This window comes from Echiichthys vipera, assembly GCF_963691815.1.
Source record: "Echiichthys vipera genome assembly, chromosome: 17".
Classification (NCBI taxonomy): Eukaryota; Metazoa; Chordata; class Actinopteri; order Perciformes; family Trachinidae; genus Echiichthys; species Echiichthys vipera.
Window position 1 is genome coordinate 10,535,866 of NC_139842.1, and position 17,928 is coordinate 10,553,793.

The window sequence follows — 17,928 nt, forward strand, 5'->3', positions numbered from 1 at the left end:
GTGTGTGTATTTGTATAAATCATGTAAGTATCTACAGGATATGGGTGGGGTTTTGAAATTCATTTGATAAATGCCCTCAACTTTATTTTTATTTTTTTTATCAAGTTAAATTAAATGTGTATTTTAAGACAAAACGAATTAAAAAGAACATTTTTATGAATTTATTTTTGTTGGAATGGGATATTTTTGTAAATGTAGTTATTAGCTTAGAAAGTGTTCAAATTCACAACATTGTTATTATTGGACAGAATGTAGAGCAGATATTTTGAGTGTATCTTATAAACTGTTTATCTAGTAAATAATTTAATATTCACTTCCAAACACTATTGTGTTGTTCTGTACATGTGACATTTTGATGGATAAGGTGAACTCTGTTGTGTATTATAGCTTTATGTGTTTATTAATAATGTGTAATACTTTTATATTATGGCAGTGGGGTGATTATATGGCAACTGTGCTGTTGTATATTGTACTACAATCCACCAGAACAGCTGTCTAAATGGCTAAAGTAAACATAAAACAATAAGTTACAAACACTGCAGTCAGCTCCATATACAATTTTTCATTTAATCATATGAAACTTGTCTAATGTACATTTTACTTATCAAATATAAACTTTAAGGTGCAACAGTGTCAACAAAAAAAGATTGATGTGATTAATTTGCCTTAATAGAGAAATAATACATGAAATAGCACCTGATATATTAACATTTACATTACATGGGTCCAAACAGCTTTTAAATCCATTTGTGGGTCAAATGGACTTTTCTGCTTTACAATTTTACACATTCACATCTGCACATGCACATCTGGGAGTTAATAAACAAAAAATAAAATGAAAAACACTTCGATTTAACACTTCATTTATTCATTCATTCATTCATTGTGTTTCCTGAGATACTTATACGTATGATTATTATTATTACGTATTATTTTTGCCTTCTGAACCAAGACGACTACAACTACTCTTGATTTATATTTTCACAACCTCGACATAAGACAAAAACGAGGGGCTACACATGAGTTGTAACTGAAGTAAGCAAAAAATAAAGTGAAAACCATGGGATGAAACGATTAATAATCAAATGAAAACAAAATTCCCAAAAAACAAAAATAAAAAACAAATGCAAAAAGATGGAAATCGAGGGAGGCAACAGAAGCCCTTCCAGAGGGTCATCATCTAAAACCACACTAAATCCACAATGAAAATGTTCTACACATTTATAACACACACATCTGAGATGAATGTCAAACAAAGAGGACACATCAAACTTCCAGTACTTCCAAAGCAGTGGGCATGAAGTGCTTTTCATAACCCGCCGTTGACTGTTCCTCCTCTGATGAGCTCCAACAATCATCCTTGTCCTCCTCCTCTCGGTCCCTCTCCTCATCTGAGTCGACCATTTTGCTGTACTCCTCTCTTCGATATCTGTGGTCTATCTTAGGACACTCCTCTGTCACAGCTTCCTCCCTCTGATCATCTTGGCAATCCATCAATGAGCACCTATCTCCCACCACTGGCCGAGTTAATCCGTCAGGGTCGGAGGTTTTTTCTAGGGAGGGCTTGATTTCCACAACCTCCAACAGAGATATCTTCGGATGCGGCTCATAGACGGGAATGCAGATCCAGGCCAAGGGGTCATTCATCTACAGGGAGATCACAGTTGTTGTTGTTGTTTTTTTGCATTTTAATAATAGCCCAGCAGCAAACTAGGACTTTACTTCATTATTGAGCATAGGCTCACAGAAGACAAAAAAAGCCAATCATTTCAGTCAGTCTCTCACCTGGTGCTTCATGTGTCTGAAAATGTGGCTGTTACGAGCATCTGGAACTTTGTCATAGAAACACTGAGGAACTAGTGGACACGCTTTGTTTTCTCCTCTACAAAAACTGGCAGACACAAAAGAGTTTAAAACACAAAACATAAGCCACCCCTCATAATCTTAGAAATCTCCACAATCTTGAAGACCAGTTAAAATAAGGCATGTACATTAATGTATTCTTAGCTTCACTGTTCACATCAACATTTTATGAGACAATATTGAAGATTATTTGAATTTAATGTCCTTTTTATCCTTATACTGCACACAGTTAAAGTACTAAATCATATTCTTTCGCCCGTAAAAGCATTTCAAGTGTTATTAAAGATTGTAACAAAAATGGATACTAATTTGATGTACCACAGCAATACAACACTCAGAGATAGGAGAATAGAGCTTCAGAAAATATAATATTATAATATCTCACCTGTATAATATGAGGAGAAAGAATATTAGAAATAGAAAAATGCATCCAAGCACGATCAGCATTAAGGGCACTGAAAAAGAAAAAGAGAGAGAGAGGTAAACTAAAATTGCCAGTAATATCATAAATCCACTAATTATGTTGTAAGGAAAACAAGTTACACTTCTTAAAATTCTTACATTTGTCAAACATCTCATCCTAAGATCATCACATTGAACAAGAAAATAATTCAGATGCAAATTTGCTTAAAGCTATTATCCTGTACAGTACATCACACGGTGACATTTATGTTTTAAAATGTACACTGTCCCTTTTAAATAAGATAAATAAATAAATGCAATACCATAATCTTCATGGTGCTTCGTTTTGAACTTTGCAGTGGCATTTGCTCCAGGCCCGGCTGCAGTCACAGCTCTTATCCGCACCTCGTACTCCTGTCCTGGACTGAGATTCGGCAGCTTCAAAGTCTTATTTTTATCGCTCACAGTGTACACTGGAAAAGAAAAATTGTGTGGATTGAGGTTAAGTTGCCAGCGAACAGCTGGCAGACACACACAATTGAGTAAACTCCTTCTTTAGTTTGCTTATTACCACTTTATTTTTTCATTATTTTACACATATTGATTTTGTAAGTAAATATGGAAGATAGTTGGGAGCTAAGTCTATAGCTGCACTACATTCGGCATGGGAGTGCTTTGAGGTAAAGGCTATTGTAAAAATGCTAACATGCTTACAATAACAATGTTAACATGCTGATGTATAGCAGGTGTAATGTCTATACACAGTTTCATGGCAATCTGTCTGATAGTTCTTAGCAAAAATGACTTGGGTTTCCTATGTTTCCACAACTACTTACGACAACTGCATTAAAATGTATATAAATATGTACCCTTCTGTCTGACTCCGCTGTCTAATACTGCTTGGTAGTACATTATCACCCCGTTCCGCTTAAAGAGGGAGACAGGCTCCCAGGACAGAGTCACATGAGTGGCAGCAATGGAAATCACTTTAAAAGACTGCACACTGGAGGGGGCTGAAAAGTGATAAAGAAAATGGCGATTACAAGTTTATTTCATCTAATATGATGAGACAGCATTAGCTGATAGAACTTAAAAACATATGAAAAGAGGGCTCAAAAACCACACTTACTTCCTTGACGGGAATATCCAATAACTGATGAGATGTGATGGGCTTTACAGTTGTGTGATAGAGTGAACAGTGACACTTGGTAGGGTGTGTACTTTTTATATTGACCTGTAAGTGGAGACACACACCAGAGTTAAAAAGCCATTTTGAAAACAACCAGCACAAGCCCATCCTGACAGTAAAAGACATTTCCAATGAGTCCTTGTGATTTTTAAGAGTTCTCTTCATAAAGGGGACGGTTTCTTCAAAAGGAATTTATCACTATCAATAAATCTTTTTCTATATACCTCTTGCATTGCAATGATCATATCCAAATCAAACAGACCTTTGAATATTCCTGTTGTCTGGCTTTTGTTCACTTTGACCCAATCAAATGCTTGGCCAGGAGGACATCCTGCCTGTTTGTATTGCACCACATATTCCTTCAGGTTGTCTGAGAGTTGAGATGGCAGATTCCAGGACACAGTGAGGTTCTCTTCATTCATCTTGAGGTCAATAGCTTTCTCGTTGTCCTCTTTACCTGAATGAGAGACAAATGCTTGGTTAGTTCTGATTAAATGAAGGAATTATATCATACAAATATGTAATTTTCCAGAACCAAAGCACAATACCTGGGACTATGTTCACAAAGGATCTCATCTCATCATTAAGAGTTTTCTTTTAAGACCTATTCAAAAATCTGCTCAGAGTAACTTTTACTCCTAAACCTAGATTTCATCAAAGATTATTAAGATATTGCATATATTGTGTCATAAATGCCATATATGAAACAAAACAAATACTGCCCATCTTTTGATGGGGGAGTTCTACATTTAGCACATATCTACAGGTAATCCCTTAATGACTATAAAAGTCCTTAGATCGTTTGGTGAATATATACTAATCACGTATGATCTGTCACACAAATGTAGTGATAATATTATATATTTTTGTTTTTAGATATCTAAATTGGTTGGTGAGCTGTTTTGATTATTAACTCACTTTAAAAGTTCATTATTGTTGTATTTTTCCAACCAGCGGGATGAGGTAGATTGCCTTCAGCCTTTGACTGACTGAAGAGTCCTCTGGACTACATCTAACTCCTGACATAGTTGCGGTTGTCATCCCAAAGCGATCAATAAAGAGAAGTCTAAATCTCTGAGTCTAAAAGGTTTTGTGAATAACTTAGACCAAAAGCTTAGAGCTGACATGGCCCCTATTTTTAGAGTTCCTCCTAATTCAACCAATGAGGAACTACTTTTAGCCCCGGGATGTTTTGTGAATACGGCCCCTGATACAAAGCTTTCCATACTTTTACTTACTACTTTTTACCCAATGATAATCTGGGCAGTTGATACCTTGGATTGGTACAAAGAGATGAGAAGGCGCTGTGGCACCGTGCGCGTTGTAGGCAGATACGCTGACTGATGAGACATCCTTTAGAGAGGAATTGAAATGGCATTGCATTTCATCACAGACCAACCAGCCCCTTGGCTCAGCTGTGGACATATTCACCAACACCTCAGTGCCATTACTGTAAGACAGTCTGACTTCATATTCTAGAATGAGACCGCCAGCCCGAGATTTAGGAAGCTTCTGGATGGGATGGAGAAAAGGAGAAAATAGTGAGGGGTGAGTGTGCATGAAGTGAGACTGTAGCTCATTATTTTAGTCAGAGGATAATGATTGTAGGTCATCTCTGTACCTACCTTCCAGGTCAGAACACAGTCAGAGCTTGCCTGGGATATCCCGCAGTCCCTCCACACATCCAGCTCTCCAACAGGGGCTGAACAAGAGAGGAACAAGTACAGCAAGAAGGAGAGAAAACCAGATGAAGAGATGATGACAGAACCCGGTGCAGGTTTTTGGAACTGTTGGGGTATATTATTTTACTCCTTTTTCTCTCATCCTTGCATAATTACTGCCGCCATACTACATATTGAAATAGAATTCATCTGTACAGTAACTAAGATGATACAGCTACGAGTCGCTTAGCTTAGTTTAGCAAAAAGACGGGGGAAGAGCTAGCATTACTCTGTCCCAAGGTAACAAAAATCAGTACATCTAAAGTAAAACAAAATGTAAAAAGGACAATTGTATGTTAGCTGCCTAGAGTAGGACCGAGTCCCAGCCAATAAATAACACCGTAACCACTGTAAAATGTCAAATAGTCTTTTCTACACTTGTACATATTAAATAAAAAAAAATATGACATGTTAATCTGTGAGCTTTCAAGATGCTGGTAGGTGTTTTTTGTTACCTTTGGCCAGGCAAGCTTTTTCATCCTGTTTCCAGACTCAATGCTAGACTAAGCTAATACGCTGCTGGCTGCAGCTTCATCTTTAACATATGATATGAGAGCAGTAAGGATCCTCTCATATAATCCTCAGCAAGAAAGCAAATATGCGTATTTCCCAAAATGTAAAAATATTTTAGCTAAAAAACGTCAAACGTCATAAGACAAACAGAAGAAAATATGAATATTTGTCAACCCTCCCAAAGTACTTTGCCCATGCTAAAGGAATGAGGAATGAGGACCCACCCGTCTCAGTGCTTCGTATTCGCTGGATTACACTCCAGTCACTCGGCAGGCCTGTATTACATGAACAGCGGACTTGAAATTCATAGACTGTGTTGGGCTGGGGACTGTCCAATGTATAGCCACTAATTGAAACCTCGTCCTGTGTAAAAAGGAAAAAAAACGAGCTTAAGCATGAATTAAGTTGACAAAGCTTTAGTCAAACAACAGTTTCTCCTATTTCAGGACATTCATTGATAATGTATTTATTCATCAGCAGTGTCTCCACATTGTAAACGCACTCCATTACAAAGTGTGAACTACACTGAGAGGAAGAAAAGAAAAATGCTGTATTAAAAAACCTAAACCGTTCACCTCAAGCCAGACTTGGTCTGCCTCAGTCCGATGACGGACATCACAAGGTCCCAAAGAGAGATCCAGCTGATCACAGGCGGGAATCCAGTCAATCCCTAATGACTCCTGATCGCTTGATGAGACTTTAGGAGGGGGCGGCTTTACTGTAAACAGAGACAGATATGCAAAAACAATCTAAAATGAAATATTGTATAAATAAAAATCCATAATTTGAACATATTTTCCCATTGGACAGGTATATAATTGTGGATGGGCATCAATTATTATTATTATTATCATTATTATTAGTCTGTATCCATGACTAGGAATGTGCAGGACTGACTCACTGATATCTTCTATATTGAACACAGCCTCCTGTGATCTAGCCGAACCATACTGGTTCTTAGCCTGGACCCAAACACGAAGTTCCCCATGGCTGAAGTGTTCACGATCGATAATCAACCTGGTTCCATTGATCACATGCCCCTCCCTGAAAGAGCAGACAAGAGGAGGTAAAACCAACACAGGGCTTCAACCCTTCTTTAGTCCATTATCAGACAGTTTTCGTCAAACTTATACATTTGTCAGATGAAGAAATATGTTTGGTCATGTTTACTTGATATTTGCCGGCTCCCATTGAAGGCTGTAGCTCGTGATGATCTGAGAGTTCGGCCTTGGATCCCAATTACAGTGGATATCTTCACAATTGTTTTTCTCCCCACACGGGATATAGCAGTCAGGAGGAGAGGGAGCAGCAGGAGGACCTGGAGAAACAAAGAGGGTAAGGGATAAAACCAAAAGTGATTATCTGTTCAAAGTACTTCACAATAGGGGTGGCTGATATGACAGTCTATATATATCTTCAAAGTGATGAGAACATTTTATATATAGTATTCATCTATCGTATGGATAAAGCGTATAATAATGGATATATTTTTCTATATCGTTTCCATCACGATGTGGAAAAAACAGGTGGCCAGTAGTTTTCATTTGTGAAGTATTTAATTCACTCGAGAACCGTTTCAGTTCCACTTGAGAACTTGTTACAAATGGGGGAACTATAACATGTGCCTCCCAACTTATACATTTCTTTAATTAGTGCTGGCATGTTTTTATGACAGTTGCACATGTTATCATAACATAAGCGCCAAACAACTTAGCAGATTTTTTACGATGTAAGTATTTCATATTGACTATTTATTTAATAAATTACCACAAAACATGCTACATTATAATCATATATTATTGTCATTGAGACATGAAATGACCTATATCAGGATATATATTCATTTTATATTCATATTCATATTCATATTACCCTACTTTAAAACTCATAAAGAAAATAAGATCTTGTCTCATAACAAAACTAAAACTGAAAATTAGAATCTACATTGAGGTAGGCCTTATTTCAGGGCTGTTAAATTATTCTGTAATAGTTTACGGTAGTTGCAGCAATAAAATGGCAACATAGTCCATATTCCAACTGTGACATCTTAAAAGACCACAAGGAATTTTCTTTTCTCCACAAAAACACTTGACACTTGAGTCCAAAGAGCCCTTTAAATGTCTATTGTGCTGTCCAAATCAATATACGCAGATCTATTACATCAGTAACGTGGGGAATAACAGTGAAGTAAGAGGCAGTGGCAAATTGTTCATCCAAAATGCTTACACCATGAGTCACAACAACCAAAAGGTACTGAGCCACTGTGTCTAACTTCCAGGTTATTGTGACTCATTCTGGTCAAAACATCAAGTACTGATTTACTGTCAGTTTGAGCAGTTTAACGTGTGAGAACGAAATGTGAATTCTTGTTAATATTCGTGAGTGTTTCAGTCAGACATCTTCAATCTCCATAATTGCCAAGAGAGAGGCGGTGAGAGAGAAGATTTTTTTTTTTTTAAAAAGGGCCAGAAAGCAACAGATAGAATACAGATCTTCACCACGAGAAAACTGCATCCGTTTTCTCTATTCATCACAAGGCTGTCACCTTTACCCATTTCTCGAAAGCCTATCATTTTCTTGCGGTGATCAATTCGATGCCTGCACACAGCATGTTGCAAGGAAACACGCTGCCTGTAACATTAACAGGAAATGAGCACTCTGGGTTCAGACCCTTCCCATGTCACCACTTCCTCTTCAATGCAGACAGTAATGTTAAATCATATAGGGTCAGACTCAAAATGAGAAATGATTGGCATGTGACCAACATTTGTTAGCGCAAAGAGCCCTTTTAGATCAGTGTCACATCACAAGAGTGCATGAAACATATTTTCTGTTTTGTTTAGAGAAGTGTTGCAATGGCTGACAAAGACTTTTTACTACAAACTGTTACTTAATTAGTGATACCAAAGCTTAGACATTTATATTCAGTCATGTATATTACATTAAAGGGGAACTATACCCATTTTCAAATTTCATACATTTTATGTCTATGCTCTAAGACAGTCCAAATATATTATTAAACATGAACAACTCTCACCCAAAAACAAAAAGCGGCTCATTTGTGATGTCATCAAGTACAAAGTTTTGGGATTCGTAAATTTAGGTGGCGTTCCCCTTTAACATTTGAATGTTTAGCTGATTAAAATGGGGCTAATTTGACATACTTTAATGTACCCTTCAGTGGTTTATTCTTTTTTTTAAAAATGCATACTCTCTTACAAGCTGATCATGTATTTTGTTTGCAAAATCCACAACTAAGTATGTACTAGTATATTTGATTTTTTTTATTTCAGACATAGTCAAAGAAAAGAATACAAAAGTATACAAAATTAAATTAGTTTAACAAATAAGAGAGAAAAAAACAACAAAACCCTGTAACAACACATATACAATTTGTTCTGTCTGAAAAGGAGTAGGAAGAAGTTTTCACTTATTTAATCCTACCCCTTTTTAACGATCTTTTATCCACTGAATTTGTAAATTTGTAAATCTAACTATACAATAATCAGTATTATAAAATTTTATAAATAACATATAATATATATAAAGTGACATAATATAATTTATAGAGCCACATATAAACATCCATAGAAGCACATCTACATATACATATGGATATATAAGCGTACATATACATATATAACCCATATTTCTACACGAATCGATTTCTTTGTTTGTTTGTTTTTGGTTTTTAAAGCCCTTCCTCGTCCCTGTAACTTCTGACAATCATTCCTCTGTACCTTTTTTTAAACTGGACCATGTTTGGACATTGACATATTAACTATTAAATAACTGCAGTGTGGTACAAAGGGCAATATTTCACTCTGAATGCAGTTAAATATAAGTGATTCAAGATTCAAGAAGCTTTATTCATCCGGAGGGAAATTATCGTGCAACAGTTTCAATACAAAGATGGGAAAGCATAATAGTAGAACAAAACTGAAAAAGAAAACACAGACAGACAAGCACCTAAGGAAAGGAGGAACTGAACACTTACAGTTTGAGTAACATGTGCACAAGAACTAAAAAAACAGAAAAGCCTACCTGAAGCAAAACAACTTGGCAGGTTGACCAGCAAGATGGACACAAGCCATTGTGTCCTAAATGTGGCCATTACATTTGGACCCAGGCCTCTAGTGCCTGTGAAAAAACACAACACAAACAAATTCACCACAGTCTATGGCACCGAATGCACACAGACAATGTATTAAAACCATAAAGATATGGACTGTAACAGCTACAGCCCTCAAATCCAAGAAGCTTTGTTGTATTTTTGACAGTAAATGTAGTGAGGCACCAACACGTGCTTAGAAACGTTACTGCACATGTAATTCTGCCTGCCATACACACATTCCTGTTAGATGCATTCAAACGTAAATGAGCCAATAAAGAAACAAGCAGTTTATATAATAACCAGCATATATGAGAACAACAGTTTCCATAGTAACCCACTGGTTCTCAAACTGTGTGGTGCTACTCAAGCTCTCTCTGGTGGTGCTTGAAGGACTCTCCAAAATAAATAAAAGAAAGCAGTAATTACTAAATTAATATAATACTAAGACAATACTTTTTAATGTTAAATAAGTTAAGCGTTTCCTAATCAGCCTGCCACGTAGTCAAGTGTATGAGTTACGAGCTAAACTGTGATGGAAGAGAGTGAGCAGAGGTGAAAACACTGTCACTTCTGATGCTCCCCTTCCCACAGCGTGGCTGTGGCTGAACACAGTCAACAATAAATGGTCTTCTGGTGAGGAGGAAACCTTCCTGTCCGTAGCTGGATAGTTAAAAACTACGCTGCTCTATTTTAACACTGGCCTTTGCGGTGGGACTTGAGATAGCCTGATATTTACTGAGGTGGCACCACTGGTGTAACTTCACTGGTGTAACTTCACTGAAAGTCGCGCAAGTTCTGTCTCAAAAGTAACGTTACAGCAAGACGTTTTGTTCTTCAGTAGCTAGTTTTCTAAATTAACTACGAACTTGAAATCGTTTACCTCATTGTGAGACACGCTGGGATGTCTGTCGCGCATTCTGCAGCGGTGAAAAAAACACGGTTTACAAAGAAGGTTTTGTTGTGAAGTTGAAAGCGCCCGTTCCTATTTTACCGTCCGCCCCGCCCATTTCTGGAATGACCTCTGACGCACACACACACACACACACACACACACACAGCCGCACGGTGACAGCAGACTGCTCACATCCTGCCCTCTGCACACAGGTCCCAGAACAACACTTTTACACAAACTAGCTTCAAATAGAAACAACACCGGCGGCTTGTGACCATAATCGTAGTGATAACAATCTCAAGTAAAAGTCCTGCATTCAAAATGTTACTTTAGGAAAAGTACATCAGCGTGTACTTAAAGTACACAAAGTAGTCATTATGCAGAATGGCCCACTTCAGAATATTATATTATCAGATTATAATTATCGATAGATCAATGCAAATAACACTTTAATGACGCAGCTGATAAAGGTGGGTCCAATTTTATTTACTTTGTACGCTGCCGTGTTATTTTATTTGTCCACAAAATGTTGTATTAATAATCTGAATCTGTAAAGTTACCAGAAAAAGTTACCCAATGAATGTAATGTAATAAAAAGTACAATATTTCCTCTAAAATGTAGTGATGTAGAAGTATAGTGGCATAAAATTGAATTACTCAAGTAAAGTACAAATACCTTTTACTTGAGTATTTCTGTTTTATGCTACTTCTGCAGTTCAGAGGGAAATGGCCTACTGTAGTTTCTACTCCACTGCAACTGTAGTTGAGCAAGGCCCTTAACCCCAACCACTCCTGTGGAGATGCTCAGTAGCCAACGCATCAAACTTTATCAGACTTGTAAGCTGCTGGGCAAATGTGTGTGTAGCATAACTGTGCGATTGTGATAAGGGCGTTTCTGCAAAAGAAGAGATAATTGATCCATTATTTGAATAACCATTCAAGGCCCAAAGAGTTTAAATGAATCATTATTTCATAAAAACAAGGATTGATTAGAAAACAGTAAAAAAAAAATAAAAAAAATGAAGTATACAAATTCATGTAGCATCACCACTTTGTAAGACTTTTTTTGCAAATGTGTGAACACTTTTTCATTGGTTTTATTGGTTTTCTTTGCTCCTTTTTAACACAGTTAACACAGAGCTCATAGAAAAGACACAAAAGTCTTTTGGATTAACTGTTAAACATAACAAAAAACCTGATACAAATGAATTATGAATCTTTAAAGTACCTGTTTGAGACTTTTTTGCACAATACTTCAGTCAGCAATCAGTCAGGAACAAATGGACTAAATGTGAAGTTCTGAGTATTTCACCTCTTTATTTTGTTTTGTACATATATTCCCATACGTTTCCTTTGCTTTCTCGTTTGTTTATTTTTATTTACAGTATTTGGCATATCTGTGCAAAGCATGTAAACAAGTCTCTATAGTATATAACTGTTGAGGTCCAGCCAAAAAGAATGACACAGACACAACTCTTGCAGTATAAAAAAAAGTTTCTGAGTAGCCTTTTTAAGTTTGGGTATTATTGGTTCTTTAGTGAATAAAGGATGCAGTAAGCTTTACCATAATAAATGTGCTAACATGAAAACAGCCGTTCAGTGAAATACTTATATAATGTCTCTTTTTTATTCATTTCAACAGGGCATTGTAAAAAACATTAGTACAGTTTGTTTTTATAAAGTACATGTGAGTCCAGCAGGGTTTGTTATTTTTAGTAAAATCCTCTTTGGAGGAAAGAATAAAGTTCAGATCTGCTCGCTCGCCTTTTTTGCCACTTACTATAAAGTCTGAAAAGACACAGGCTTATAGCACAAACTAGGCTCAACCATTCATACTGGCAGCTGTATTTTGTTTTACATTGTTTAATGATTTATTGAAAGAATATATTCAATGGACCACAGGTTGTGTTGTTTGATGGAAATATTTGCTTTTGTCGCATGTGTTAAATGTTTTGAGAGTGTTGGAATATATTGCAAACAAAATGGCTCATTTTGGAAAGAAACTTTCAGTTTAGGTCTTTGTGTGAATTGAAAAACGTAACTTCTGAGTGGACCAATATGTTCAAGCAAATGAGTAAAACTGTGATCATCTCCCAACCCCTCAGATTTACTTTGTGACCCTTGGGAGAGGCCCTGCTTCTAGACTGGGAACCACTTGGCTGAAATGTACATAAAGTAATTACCAGCTGCAAAAGCCAAGGTGTCCGCCTTGTGAGTCTGTGTGTGTGTGGGTCCTTAATATGGTACTGCAACACCTTCTGTATAGCAGGAAATAACACAGAGGTGGCGTCAACTATTATGCTAGTTGTTTATATGTCTGTCTGTCTGTCTGCGGCCAGATTTTGTCACCACGAACTGTGTGAGATGCAGCAGTCTCAAAACATAACAGGTGCGTAGTTGAGATCAAAATAAAGGCCACGTTTGGAAATGTGTGTGAACCGAGGAACAAGGCCTGAAGTAGGGGCGTATAGGAGGTAGGGAAGAGGCGTGGTGTGTGGTTGAGATGAAATGGCTTTATTTGGCATCGCATCTCTAGCAGAAACTAGCTCCACCGCTATCAACTTCAACACTAAAAAGCAGCCTTTTATGAATTGATGCATCAGTAACTATCTAATAATGTAATATAATATAATTATATAAATTATTGGCTACTACAGGGATCATTTTCATAAAGATAATATTACTTTTGATTCTGTGTCGAGTTCCTGTTGCTGGTAATATTTCTGTACTTTTGCTCAGTTTTAAATGCCGGACTTTTACTTGTAATGGAGTATTTTCAAATGATTTATATTTGCACTTTTAGTTATAAGCAAACTATCTGGATCCGGATACTTTTTCCATCACTGAACATGTCACTGTCTCAAAGTATGTTTTTATGGAAGTATGGGAATGCATCAAATGCAACATATGTCGGGACAGCATATTTCAGGTGAAGCTAAGCTATTTTACGCATCGGCAATTGAGAAAAGACAAGATTTCAACATGTACTTAAAAATCCAATGATATGGTTCTTTTAACACATTTTTTATTATGGATCTGAACCGCATGTGCAATATGAAACAAATTCAAAATACCAACGATCTACTTCTAATTCACATACAAGACGAGACATTAGTGACTTTTTATGCAGTTGTTGTCAAATGATCTTAACAAAGCATTTAATCCTTTGAATTCTCAGATGCACAATTCAACTGGTAACGAGAAAAAAAGAGTGTATTTCAATGGGTGTGATAGTGGTTAGGAAGGACAACACAGTTGGTAATTAAGGCTGTTCATTGCAAAGCCTAGAAGGCCTTTTCAAACAGACAGATACAAACATTTTAAACACATGGCAGCCCTTTCCATACACTAGAAACTAAAAAAAAACAGTTCAATCAGTTCATAGAATGTTTTAACTGAAAGAGACAGGATATAAAATGACCTAAAATACATGAGAAGTGGAGAAAACTAAGCAGGAAGCAGATTGACCAGAACAGAGCAGCAGAGAGAAGACAGTGGAGGATAGAGGCATTATAACAGGAGAGGAAACATTTAACGGAAATAATACAGAGAGAAAGAAACTTGGATAGTGACAAAGTCAGAAAGATGTGACTGTGGAGCAGTGCTGGCGGCTGTCTGTTTGTATATTTACAGTATGTATGTGTCTGCCCGTGTATTCACTCAGATGGCAATGGTTGACTCTCAGCAAAGGGAGCTGATCTCACTCTTGCTGCAGCCCCACTTGCAGCAAGCGTTGGATAGGCCCACCACCACGTCCCGACCCTTGCGGTCAGCTTTGCGTAGGGCTTGCAGGATTTCCTCAGTGATGAAAGAACGGGATGGCCTGCTAAACATTCCCTCGTGGTCCTCACTAGTTGTGAAGCTTAGATCTCTGTTCCTTTGAATGAGACTCTCCACCACAGGATTGTGACTCAAGTCCTCTGAGGACTCCTCCTGACGGGAGCTGAACGGGTCCCCTGAAACATCTGCAGCAGTAAAATGGGCAAATGAAGAATCAGAGAACAATCAAGCTTTTCTCTTACGCTCGGAGATTAAATAATAGCTCATACCTGTCCGTTATCTGTATTGCTATTAAAATAATCGAATGGCATGATGGAGGGGGGCACTGCAGGGGAAAGTGCAAACCAATGAAATAAAATAAAGTTCTATTTGGGGAGTTTTTTAATCATGTGGTTAAATACATCGAATGGAAATGCAGATGAGTATTATAGCTCTCTGATTACAGCTTGTCCATAAATGGACTAAGCCAACATACATTTAATTAATTTCTGTCTATCTGCACTTGAAATATAGAATTTTCTTCTCCCTCCGATGAAGTTATCATTGCCATATGCTTTTCTGCCCAACAGCACACAATCACAAATTAGCAGTGGTAGTAAAGACACAATCTTCATCATGGACATAAATAATTAAATAACATGATGTCATACAATGAATAGGTCTGTTTAAGACAGCAGATTAAGTCATGATATACATAGTCACCAGATGAAAGCCTAACTTATTAAGATACGCCACAAAGTCAGTAATAGTGAAGACGTAGCGCCCTCAGCCTCTCACCTGAACTCCTGAGTGAACGTCTCCATCGTGAGCCCCCACAGGTGAAGATGACTGCCCGGATGAACTCACGGCCACACAGCTTCACCGCATATGCTGGGTTGTCCATGGGCTGAACCCCGGCCACCAGCAGACACACAGCCAGTATCACAGCTTTCCACATAGCACCCCGTGGAAATAAAGCAAAATAGTGGTTAAAATGACAGGAGATGATTTGCATTGAGCAACACTTAGCTTTCTGTCTCCCTGTTTGCAAGAGCTATGGCTTTCTAGCTGACCCAGGTGTGGTTTATAAAGGGGTTTGGTGGCCTGCACACTGCGCATGCAGGCCTTCTTGGGAAAATGAGCAGATTCAAAAGAGAGATAGGCAGAGACCTTTATGGAGACAAAAAGCGGACCAAAGGTGGCATAATTACGGAATATGTCAGAGGCTCCTACAATCTAATTGGGTTTCAGCATGAGAAGCACTTTTGTCACCTTTAATGTTATGATTTCATCAGATCCCACTTATATTAAATATGTAAACGATTTCACAATCATGGGTTATGTATGGATCTGAATATAAAGAGCACATTGACATTTATCATGTCAACTATGTGACATAAGTTGACAGTGCTATACTTGACCACTCTGCCATAAAATATTATGGCAGAGTGGTCAAGTACAGCACTGTCTCTGTGTTTCTAAAGGGGCATGGCATTTTCAGATATATCAATTTGCTTAATATATTGTGGCACTATATATATTTTATGAATGAATTAGTTCAAACAAATCAAGGCAGAAAATGTATTTATCATGATTGCAAAATTAATCTTCGAGTTAGCACCTATGAATAACATAGAGATGCTGAACACATATTAAGTCGTAAAAGAAGAGATGCATCGTAAATGTAATTCCTTTTAAAAAAAAACACTGACATTGCATGAAAACATAAAATTAACCTTTTAGGCCTTGCTACGCATGTTGCCATGAATCCTCTGATAAGATTTGCTAACACCACTACAGGGATACATTTAGGCCATTGTAACCGGTATCACAGTTATTTACAACAGTTTTTCCATTTTTATTCCACACAAGACCCTGCATAAGTTCAGTATGTATCATTTCCCTTTTCTCTTGAAAATTGCTTATTCTGTCATCTCTTTGCGAAAAAGGTGAACTGGGAGGACTGAAACAGGACCAGTGACATTTATAAAGGCAGATAACATACAAGTCTTATTATGAGTCATACAAAAATATAACACATTTTTATCTGTGTATCCACATAGTCAAAGGTCGCACAGTTAGGGAATTACAATGGGATGATGAATTTGTAATTAATGTGACGATAACAAGCAAACAAAATGGCATTTTAGGAGGGTGTCCATCCTGACATTCATTAACACAGTGTCACAGAAGTAACCTGTGGAAGTCATGGGAGTAATATGAAAATGCAATTGGTCCATACTTTTATTAGTTAATGTGTGGTTTATCAACAATACACATTGTCAATAAATGTATATAATATGGTCCTACATATTGTCTAATTTTATTTACGGAGTATTGAAATAATTTACAAATTACGTTTGTGTTTCAGTACACAGCAGGTGTCGTCATTTCTAGTCTATGTTCTGATAGCCACTGCATTACAATAAAAAGTGACTTAGATAGGATAAGATATTTGAGACACAGAAACTGTAATATTCTGAACTGGCAACCCGGGGCTATCAATAGCTGGTAACTGGGCTGTTTCGCCTTTTACAGCGGTTATGCAAACTGTGACTAGAATCAATTTAGACAACGTTTTGGGATGGGATGACACCAGCCGACACCCTTCCCTACTTCCTACCTCACTACTTTTACTGCCCTTGATTGGACCAGGGGCGTCAAGTGGGGGTCCCCTTCCCTACTTCCGGCCCCCTTGCTCTGATCACACCCATTTATGAACTCTGCCTTCATTTTGATCTCAACTTATCCAACTGTAAAGTTTTGTGACTGTTTTGCGGTGCTGTTGCTGTGACAAGTAAACTGATATATACAGTGGAGATCAAAATTAGAGAACAAAGTAATAATACTTTGTATAATATATACTTATAATAACACTACATTCATTCTGAAATACTGTTATTTTTTTATTGTCCATAATTTGATAGAATGTCCACTGTGGCTATATCACTGCTGTACTAGCATGTTTTTTTAAATAACGGAGGCACTTCAGAAAAAAACTTTATTTTGTGAAAAAAGCTGTGAGCAAAATTAGAGAACATTTTCCCATACCTCCCAGTTATTGGTCTTAATCTGGCACCTGGTGACAGTTTACTTAATTGTATTATTTGTAATATTTATCTGGCAGCTCTCTTGGTTACTTTGCAAGATGGCACGCCGCTCTAAGTTGACTGAAGCCCTGCGACAGCATGTTGTCCAGATGAAAGCCAAAGGGATGACCCTCTCAGCCATTAGAAGAGAGGTTGAGCGTGTCAAGTCTATGATTTCAAGAAAATTGATACTTCACAAGGACACAGATTCATTCCGTCAAAAAAGCTGGTCGTCCACGTAAAACAAGTGCATGAGAGGACAGGATTATGTGAAGACTCTCAATGGGGAATCGGTTCAACACTGCAGCGTAGGCCTTTACTATTCAGCTACAGACAGGAAGGTTTATTCCTAATCAGAAGATGACAAAAAACAAACATAACAAAAA

General features: G+C 37.3%; 2 protein-coding genes across 3 annotated transcripts; both read right to left on the reverse strand.

Moving 5' to 3' along the window:
- Positions 1–606: 606 nt before the first annotated feature.
- On the reverse strand, positions 607–10,804 carry il12rb2l (interleukin 12 receptor, beta 2a, like). Of its 2 annotated transcripts, none has more exons than XM_083931182.1 (15): positions 10,683–10,804; positions 9,733–9,828; positions 6,859–7,006; positions 6,590–6,732; positions 6,264–6,406; positions 5,913–6,051; positions 5,080–5,156; positions 4,729–4,966; positions 3,717–3,911; positions 3,395–3,499; positions 3,135–3,278; positions 2,589–2,738; positions 2,249–2,318; positions 1,786–1,891; positions 607–1,647 (listed from the first exon to the last, which is right to left on the reverse strand). In XM_083931182.1, exons 2-15 carry the CDS (start codon positions 9,800–9,802, stop codon positions 1,267–1,269), a joined length of 2,109 nt encoding a protein of 702 aa, XP_083787308.1. In that variant the 5' UTR covers positions 9,803–9,828; positions 10,683–10,804; the 3' UTR covers positions 607–1,266. The 2 variants fall into 2 exon arrangements, with proteins under 2 accessions (XP_083787308.1, XP_083787307.1); XM_083931181.1 differs by having other exon boundaries at positions 4,693–4,966.
- Positions 10,805–14,375: 3,571 nt separating this feature from the next.
- On the reverse strand, positions 14,376–15,411 carry rln3a (relaxin 3a; the record flags this gene model as incomplete). Its single annotated transcript, XM_083931166.1, has 2 exons — positions 14,376–14,659; positions 15,252–15,411. The coding sequence occupies 2 exons, from the start codon at positions 15,409–15,411 to the stop codon at positions 14,376–14,378; spliced, it is 444 nt and encodes a 147-aa protein (XP_083787292.1).
- Positions 15,412–17,928: the final 2,517 nt, after the last annotated feature.